Here is a 10,914-nt window from a genome sequence, read left to right as displayed (position 1 = left end):
GGGGGAGAGAGACAGTCCCAGACTGGGGCACAAGGCCCTTTTGCAGAGTATTTGTACCTCCCAGACCCGAATGCAGCCGTCCACCACCCCCTGTGACCAGAATGGAATGTGCCTGGTGAAGCGGACGGTTTTCTGAAGTGCGTCTGTGCTGAAGTCCGTGTGTACGACATGAAGTGACTCCACCACCATCTCCGCCGTCTCATTCCGAATACCCCCACTCCCATCGCCAGCCATCTTAGTGCCCGACTTTCGCTTCCTGGCCTCAGTCTTCCTCACTGCAGGGGGGGGGGAGAGGGGGGGAGGAGAGAGAGAGAGAGTTCACTTTTATCTCTTTAATAAACATCATATCCGAGGTGGGAGGACACACCTCCCAAACACAAACACCGACGGATTGTTGGGATGCAGTGGGAAGGCAGTCAGTGAGTGCTTGACCGTATGGGTGGACTATTGCCCCTGGCCCTCCCAGTGACCCCCCCCCCACACACAGTCTGTACCAGGGACACTGCCTGGCCCTCCCAGTGACCCCCCCACACACAGTCTGTACCAGGGACACTGCCTGGCCCTCCCAGTGACCCCCCACACACACACAGTCTGTACCAGGGACACTGCCTGGCCCTCCCAGTGACCCCCCCCACACACAGTCTGTACCAGGGACACTGCCTGGCCCTCCCAGTGACCCCCCCCACACACAGTCTGTACCAGGGACACTGCCTGGCCCTCCCAGTGACCCCCCCCACACACACACAGTCTGTACCAGGGACACTGCCTGGCCCTCCCAGTGACCCCCCCCACACACAGTCTGTACCAGGGACACTGCCTGGCCCTCCCAGTGACCCCCCCCACACACAGTCTGTACCAGGGACACTGCCTGGCCCTCCCAGTGACCCCCCCACACACACAGTCTGTACCAGGGACACTGCCTGGCCCTCCCAGTGACCCCCCCACACACAGTCTGTACCAGGGACACTGCCTGGCCCTCCCAGTGACCCCCCCCCCCCACACACAGTCTGTATCAGGGACACTGCCAGCATGCCGTACTATTCCACAATCACCTGTGTCATCCCTTTTGCCGGGTTTTTTCCCCACCGGTTTTTCTTTCTCCTCTTGGAATCGGAGAATGTGACACGTTGCATCTTGTCCGACTGCCAGAATATCCCCTGCCACTGCCATGCTCATGGTGGCTCGAGTCTCCGTGTCATAGGAATGAAGAAGTGTCGCCGAAAGACTCCCAGTCACACGCTCCAATCGCAGGAAATGCTGGCGGCAAAGAGCCAGACAGACAGTAAAACACCAGTACAGGTCTCCGGGCAAATCGTGTGTGGGCGCACGTGTGGGCGCGCGGGCAGGCGCGCGGACACGCGTGTATTGTACAGTACTCCTATAAACTGGGACAGGAAATGTGTCAAGGGCAAAGAGGAGCAAGAATTCCTGAAATGTGTCCAAGTGTGTTTCCAGCCCGAGGAAGGAAGCAGAGCTGGGTCTGGTTCTGGGGAATGAAGTGGGGAAAGTGGAGCATTGGGGAACACACCACGTGGGACTCAGAGCAGTGAAGAGCATTTAAGAGCATAAGAAATAGGAGCAGGAGTAGGCCATACAGCCCCTCGAGCCTGCTCCGCCATTTAATATGATCTTGGCTGATCCGATCTGGAATCACATATCGGCCAGACCGGGTAAGGACGGCAGATTTCCTTCCCTGAAGAACATTAGTGAACCCAATGGGTTTTCTTTACCAGAGAAGGAGATGCTGCCAATGTATGGTGGAGGCTCTGGCCATAATCTTCCAATCCTCCTTAGATATGGGGCTAGTGCCGGGGGGAGGCGGCTGAGGTCACCGGGAGGGGTGGGGGGTCGTGTGGTTGATGTTGTGCATATGGACTTTCACAAAAGCATTTGATAAAGTACCACACAATGTTCCTGTAATTGTTGAGTGGGTGCTTGGCCCATTTAAATCTTTGTGGGTGCACGGTTTCTCCCAGGCAAGCACCAGTGTATGGGACCTCCAGACCACTGCACGGTCATCCCGCTTACCGGGAACACGGGTAGATCTCACCCTCACTATTTATTTGATTAGTTAATTCATTTTATCAATTATTTTACTTTTATTACTTAATTGGTTTATCTAGTTTGGTTACTACACTCAGAGGCTTGTGAATACCTGGAATTCTCTGCCCCAGAGGGCCGTGGATGTTGGGTCTTTGAGTATATTCAAGGCTGAGATCGATAGATTTTTGAAGTCTAGGGGCATCAAGGCATATGGAGATCGGGCGGGAAAGTGGAGTTGAGGTAGATCAGCTGTGATCTTATTGACTGGTGGAACAGGCTCGAGGGGCCATACAGCCCTGCTCCGCCTACTTATACACCCACAGTACACACAGTACATATACCCACAGTACACACACACAGTACACACACACAGTACATATACCCACAGTACACACACACAGTACATATACCCACAGTACACACACAGTACATATACCCACAGTACATATACCCACAGTACATATACACACAGTACACACACACACGACATATACCCACAGTACACACACACAGTACATATACCCACAGTACACACACACAGTACATATACCCACAGTACACACACACAGTACATATACCCACAGTACACACACAGTACATATACCCACAGTACATATACCCACAGTACATATACACACAGTACACACACACACGACATATACCCACAGTACACACACACAGTACATATACCCACAGTACACACACACAGTACATATACCCACAGTACACACACACAGTACATATACCCACAGTACACACACACAGTACATATACCCACAGTACACACAGTACATATACCCACAGTACACACACAGTACATATACCCACAGTACACACACACAGTACATATACCCACATAGTATATATACCCACAGTACACACACACAATACATATACCCACACAGTACATATACCCACACAGTACACACACACAGTACATATACCCACAGTACACACACACAGTATATATACCCACACAGTACATATACCTACAGCACACACACACACACACGACATATACCCACAGTACACACACACGACATATACCCACAGTACATATACCCACAGTACACACACACGACATATACCTACAGTACACACACACACGACATATACCTACAGTACACACACACACGACATATACCCACAGTACACACACACACGGCATATACCCACAGTATACACACACACACGACATATACCCACAGTACACACACACGACATATACCCATAGTACACACACACACGACATATACCCACAGTGCACACACACACGACATATACCCACAGTGCACACACACACGACATATACCCACAGTGCACACACACACGACATATGACATATACCCACAGTGCACACATACACGACATATACCCACAGTACACACACACACGACATATACCCACAGTACACACACACGACATATACCCACAGTACACGCACACACACACACATATACCCACAGTACACACACATGGCATATACCCACAGTACACACACACACGACATATACCCACAGTACACACACACACGGCATATACCCACAGTATACACACACACACGACATATACCCACAGTGCACACACACACGACATATACCCACAGTGCACACACACACGACATATACCCACAGTGCACACACACACGACATATACCCACAGTACACACACACACGACATATACCCACAGTACACACACAAACATATACCCACAGTACACACACACACACGACATATACCCACAGTACACGCACACACGACATATACCCACAGTACACGCACACACACACACATATACCCACAGTACATATACCCACAGTGTACACACATGGCATATACCCACAGTACACACACACACGACATATACCCACAGTACACACACACACGACATATATCCACAGTACACACACACACGACATATACCCACAGTACACGACATATACCCACAGTACACACACACACACGACATATACCCACAGTGTACACACACACGACATATACCCACAGTGTACACACACACGACATATACCCACAGTACACACACACACGACATATACCCACAGTACACACACACGACATACACATACACACACTACACATACTCACAGTACACACACACACACCATATACCCACACACCATATACCCACACACACACAGTACATATACCCACAGTACACACACACAGTACATATACCCACAGTACACACACACAGTACATATACCCACAGTACACACACACAGTACATATACCCACACAGTACATAGTACATATACCCACAGTACACACACACAGTACATATACCCACAGTACACACAGTACATATACCCACAGTGCACACACACAGTACATATACCCACATAGTACATATACCCACAGTACACACACACAATACATATACCCACACAGTACATATACCCACAGTACACACACACAGTATATATACCCACACAGTATATATACCTACAGCACACACACACACACACGACATATACCCACAGTACACACACACGACATATACCCACAGTACATATACCCACAGTACACACACACGACATATACCTACAGTACACACACACACGACATATACCCACAGTACACACACACACGGCATATACCCACAGTATACACACACACACGACATATACCCACAGTACACACACACACGACATATACCCACAGTGCACACACACACGACATATACCCACAGTGCACACACACACGACATATACCCACAGTGCACACACACACGACATATACCCACAGTACACGCACACACACACACATATACCCACAGTACATATACCCACAGTACACACACATGGCATATACCCACAGTACACACACACACACGACATATACCCACAGTACACACACACACGACATATAACCACAGTACACACACACACGACATATACCCACAGTACACACACGACATATACCCACAGTACACACACACACGACATATACCCACAGTACACACACACACGACATATACCCACAGTGTACACACACACGACATATACCCACAGTACACACACACACGACATATACCCACAGTACACATACACACGACATATACCCACAGTACACACACACGACATATATCCACAGTACACACACACACGACATATACCCACAGTACACACAGACATATACCCACAGTACACATATACAAGACATATACCCACAGTACACACACACGACATACACATACACACACTACACATACTCACAGTACACACACACACCATATACCCACACACCATATACCCACACACACACACACTACATATACCCTCAGTGCACACTAGTGTATATACATATATATACTCCCACAGGGTTTTTACTCCAACCTCGAAAGATCCCTGATCTGTGTCCTCACGGGCGACAAACTGATCCTCCTAGGTGACTTCAACGCCAGGGTCAGTAAGGACATAGCCCTCTGGGGAGGTGTGACTGGCAGAGAGGGGGTAGGGAAAGCCAACTCCAGCGGTACCCTACTCCTGACAAAATGTCAAGAACACGACCTTGTCATCACCAACACCTTGTTCCACCAGAGGGACAAGTACAAGGCATCGTGGCAACACCCTCGCTCCAAACACTGGCACCTGCTCGACTAAGTCATCGTCCGAGCCAGGGATCACAAGGATGTGCACATCACCTGCGCCATGACAGAAGCTGACCACTGCTGGATGGACCATCGCCTAATTCGATCCATCATCGACATCAACATAGCCCCAAAGCAGAGGGGACAGCAGAAGCAGTGCCGCAAAAAAGTTAATGCCGGGGGCACTGAGAGACCCAGCTAAGAGAGACCTATACAGTCAGCACCTCACAGCTAACCTGGCGTGCCTTGGTGACTCTGAGATGCAGAATGCCCACAGTGCTTGGTCTGCCCTCCAGGCCTCTATAACCAGTGCCTGTGAAGAGACGCTCGGTCACTCAACCAGAAAACACCCGGACTGGTTTGATGAGAATGACCAGGAGATTCAAGAGCTAATAGATCGCAAGCGCAGGGCATTTCTGAACCTTAAACAACAACCCAACTCGGGAGATGCAAAGCAGCATTACAGACGGCTCAAGGCTGAGGTCCAACAAAATACCCGGGACCTAAAGAACAGGTGGTGGATGGAGAAAGCACAGGAGATACAACAACTGGCCGACAGCCACGATATGCGAGGATTCTTCGCTGCAGTCAAGGCCACCTACGGTCCAAACTCCCAAGGCCCCACCCCACTCCTGGCCAAGAACAGGGAAACACTCATCAAGAATACCGAGGCTGTCAGGGCCCACTGGAAGGAGCACTTTGAAGATCCCCTCAATCGAGACTCTGCCTTTGACTCGAGTGTTCTCGACTCCATCCCGCAGCATGTGACCTGCCACAACCTCAGTGAAACTCTAATGTTGTACGAGGTTGGCAAAGCCATAAAGCAGCTCAAGAATAACAAGGCTACGGGAGCGGATGGAATCCCTGCTGAGGCGCTAAAGTATGGTGGAGAGGCGCTGTTGGCGCGGATACATGATCTCATCTCTCTCATCTGGAGGGAGGAGAGCATGCTGGGAGATCTCAGAGATGCGGTGATCGTGACCATTTTTAAAATGGGGACAAGTCCGACTGCGGCAACTACAGGGATTCTCCCTGCTATCAACCACTGGGAAAGTTGTCGCTAGAGTCCTCCTCAACCGTCTTCTCCCTGTGGCCGAGGAGCTCCTCCCGGAGTCACAGTACGGATTTCGTCCCCTGCGGGGCACAACGGACATGATCTTTACAGCACGACAGCTGCAGGAAAAATGCAGGGAGCAGCGCGAGCCCTTATTCATGGCCTTCTTCGACCTTACAAAGGCCTTTGACACTGTCAACCGCGAGGGTCTATGGAGAGTCCTCCTCCGTTTTGGATGCCCCCAAAAGTACGTCACCATCCTCCGCCTGCTCCACAACGACATGCAGGATGTGATCCTTACCAACGGATCCATTACAGACCCAATCCACGTCTGGACCGGGGTCAAGCAGGGCCGCGTCCTCGGCCCAACCCTCTTCTCAATCTTCCTCGCCGCCATGCTCCACCTCACAGTCAACAAGCTCCCCGTTGGAGTGGAACTAAACTACAGAGCCAGTGGGAAGCTGTTCAACCTTCGCCGCCTTCAGGCCAGGTCCAAGATCACCCCAACCTCTGTCATTGAGCTGCAGTACGCGGATGACGCCTGCGTCTGTGCACATACAGAGGCTGAACTCCAGGATATAGTAGATGTATTCACCGAGGCCTTTGAAAGCATGGGCCTGACGCTTAACATCCGTAAGACAAAGGTCCTCCACCAGCCTGTCACCGCCGCACAGCACTGTCCCCCAAACATCAAGATCCACGGCGCGGCCCTGGACAACGTGGACCATTTCCCATATCTCGGGCTCCTCTTATCAACAAAGGCAGACATTGATGCGGAGATTCAACATCGCCTCCAGTGCAGTCTTCGGCCGCCTGAGGAAAAGAGTGTTTGAAGATCAGTCCCTCAAATCTACCACCAAGCTCATGGTCTACAGGGCTGTAGTGATACCCGCCCTCCTGTATGGCTCAGAGACATGGACCATGTACAGTAGACACCTCAAGTCGCTGGAGAAATACCACCAACGATGTCTCCACAAGATCCTGCAAATCCCCTGGGAGGACAGACGCACCAACGTAGTGTCCTCGTCCAGGCCAACATCCCCAGCATTGAAGCACTGACCACAGTTGATCAGCTCCGCTGGGCAGGCCACATTGTCCGCATGCCAGACACGAGACTCCCAAAGCAAGTGCTCTACGCGGATCTCTTTCACGGCAAACGAGCCAAAGGTGGGCAGAGGAAATATTTCAAGGACACCCTCACAGCCTCCCTGATAAAGTGCGACATCCCCACCGACACCTGGGAGTCCCTAGCCGCAGACCGCCCGAGGTGGAGAAAGTGCATCCGGGAGGGCACTGAGCTCTTCGAATCTCAACACTGCGAGTGTGAAGAGGTCAAGTGCAGGCAGCGGAAGGAGCGTGCGGCAAACCAGTCCCACCCACCCCTTCCCTTGACGACTGTCTGTGCGTCCTACCTGCGACAGGGTCTGTGGTTCTCGTATTGGACTGTTCAGCCACCAGAGAACTCTCTTTGAGTGGAAGCAAGTCTTCCTCGAATCCGAGGGATTGCCTAGGATGATGATATACACCCACAGTACACACACTATATATATATGTGCGCGCGGTACGCGCTGGGGGGGGACTCGCGAGCGCAGGGGACACACACAGTATATGTGGGGTACACACACAGTATACGGGGGGGGGAAGGGAGGGTACACGTACACAGTATATGGGGGGGGTACACACGCACAGTATACGGGGGGGGGGGGGTACACGCGCACACTATACAGGGGGGTTGGGGGGTAGTACACGCACACAGTATGTGGGTACACGGGGGGTATATACACACAGTATGTGGGTACACGGGGGGTATATACACACAGTATGTGGGTACACGGGGGGGTATATACACACAGTATGTGGGTACACGGGGGGTATATACACACAGTATGTGGGTACACGGGGGGTATATACACACACAGTATGTGGGTACACGGGGGGTATATACACACAGTATGTGGGTACACGGGGGTATATACACACAGTATGTGGGTACACGGGGGGTATATACACACAGTATGTGGGTACACGGGGGGTATATACACACAGTATGTGGGTACACGGGGGGGTATATACACACAGTATGTGGGTACACGGGGGTATATACACACAGTATGTGGGTACACGGGGGGTATATACACACAGTATGTGGGTACACGGGGGGGTATACACACACAGTATGTGGGTACACGGGGGTATATACACACAGTATGTGGGTACACGGGGGGGTATATACACACAGTATGTGGGTACACGGGGGGTATATACACACAGTATGTGGGTACACGGGGGTATATACACACAGTATGTGGGTACACGGGGGGGTATATACACACAGTATGTGGGTACACGGGGGGGTATACACACACAGTATGTGGGTACACGGGGGGTATACACTTACCACACCATTACTGATGCCGGTTTTGGCCGCGCCTCCCCCTCCGGCGGTCACCACCAGGCCGGCCCGCGGGGCACTGACCGTGTACAGCGGGAATGGAGCCCGGTACAGCTCGGGGGCCCGGCGGACCATGGCGGCCTCGGCCCGGCCCCGGCTTCACTCAGTCCCCGGGCTCAGGCTCAGGCTCAGGCTCAGGCTCAGTCCCCGGGCCGCAGTTGCTCGGAGCCGGGCTCGCTGTGTGTCCCGGGCTCGGTCTCGGGCCCCTCTCAGTGTCTCAGTCCCGGCCTCACTCGGTGTCGGTGTGTGTCCCGGGCCCGGCCGCACTCGGTGCCCCGGCCTCTGTGTGTGTGTGTGTGTGTCTCGGGGGCGGGGCGCATTGAGACACGTCAGCACATCGTCAGCACGTGACCGGCTGTGGGCGGGGCTCCGGGAGTGTATCAGTGTGTGTGAGTGTAAGTGTAACAGTGTGTCAGTGTATCAGTGTAATTGTAACAGTGTGTCAGTGTATCAGTGTGTAACAGTGTATCAGTGTGTGTGAGTGTAAGTGTAACAGTGTATCAGTGTATCAGTGTAATTGTAACAGTGTGTCAGTGTATCAGTGTAATTGTAACAGTGTGTCAGTGTATCAGTGTGTAACAGTGTATCAGTGTGTGTGAGTGTAAGTGTAACAGTGTATCAGTGTGTGTGAGTGTAAGTGTAACAGTGTATCAGTGTGTCAGTGTGTATCAGTGTAAGTGTATCAGTGTGTAACAGTGTGTCAGTGTGTGTGAGTGTAAGTGTAACAGTGTATCAGTGTAAGTGTAACAGTGTATCAGTGTAAGTGTAACAGTGTGTCAGTGTGTGTGTGAGTGTAAGTGTATCAGTGTGTGTGAGTGTAAGTGTAACAGTGTGTCAGTGTATCAGTGTGTATCAGTGTAAGTGTAACAGTGTGTCAGTGTATCAGTGTATCAGTGTGTGTGAGTGTAAGTGTAACAGTGTATCAGTGTGTGTAAGTGTAACAGTGTATCAGTGAGTGTAAGTGTAACAGTGTATCAGTGTGTGTGAGTGTAAGTGTAACAGTGTGTCAGTGTATCAGTGTGTAACAGTGTATCAGTGTGTATCAGTGTAAGTGTAACAGTGTATCAGTGTGTGTGAGTGTAAGTGTAACAGTGTATCAGTGTGTATCAGTGTGTATCAGTGTGTGTGAGTGTAAGTGTAACAGTGTATCAGTGTGTCAGTGTGTATCAGTGTAAGTGTAACAGTGTGTCAGTGTATCAGTGTGTATCAGTGTAAGTGTATCAGTGTGTAACAGTGTGTCAGTGTGTGTGAGTGTAAGTGTAACAGTGTATCAGTGTAAGTGTAACAGTGTGTGTGAGTGTAAGTGTAACAGTGTGTCAGTGTGTGTGAGTGTCAGTGTAACAGTGTGTATCAGTGTAAGTGTAACAGTGTGTCAGTGTAAATGTAACAGTGTGTCAGTGTATCAGTGTAAGTGTACCAGTGTGTCAGTGTGTGTGAGTGTAAGTGTAACAGTGTGTCAGTGTGTATCAGTGTAAGTGTAACAGTGTGTCAGTGTGTGTGAGTGTAAGTGTAACAGTGTGTCAGTGTATCAGTGTGTATCAGTGTAACAGTGTGTCAGTGTGTGTGAGTGTAAGTGTAACAGTGTGTCAGTGTGTGTGAGTGTAAGTGTATCAGTGTGTATCAGTGTGTGTGAGTGTAAGTGTATCAGTGTGTGTGAGTGTAAGTGTAACAGTGTGTCAGTGTATCAGTGTGTATCAGTGTAAGTGTAACAGTGTGTCAGTGTATCAGTGTGTAACAGTGTATCAGTGTGTGTGA

At 50.7% G+C, this 10,914-nt stretch overlaps 1 protein-coding gene across 1 annotated transcript; it reads right to left on the bottom strand.

The window, feature by feature from the left end:
- Positions 1–44: 44 nt before the first annotated feature.
- Positions 45–9,477, bottom strand: LOC139245160 (guanine nucleotide-exchange factor SEC12-like; the record flags this gene model as incomplete). The annotated part of the gene is made up of 3 exons (XM_070871110.1): positions 9,106–9,477; positions 1,053–1,257; positions 45–275 (listed from the first exon to the last, which is right to left on the bottom strand). Coding segments are annotated over exons 1-3 (565 nt in total), but the record flags the coding sequence as incomplete, so codon positions are not given.
- Positions 9,478–10,914: the final 1,437 nt, after the last annotated feature.

This window comes from Pristiophorus japonicus, unplaced genomic scaffold (genome assembly GCF_044704955.1).
Source record: "Pristiophorus japonicus isolate sPriJap1 unplaced genomic scaffold, sPriJap1.hap1 HAP1_SCAFFOLD_212, whole genome shotgun sequence".
Lineage (NCBI taxonomy): Eukaryota > Metazoa > Chordata > Chondrichthyes > Pristiophoridae > Pristiophorus > Pristiophorus japonicus.
Note: the sequence above shows the minus strand (reverse complement) of the source record. Positions and strands in the feature narration are given on the sequence as shown.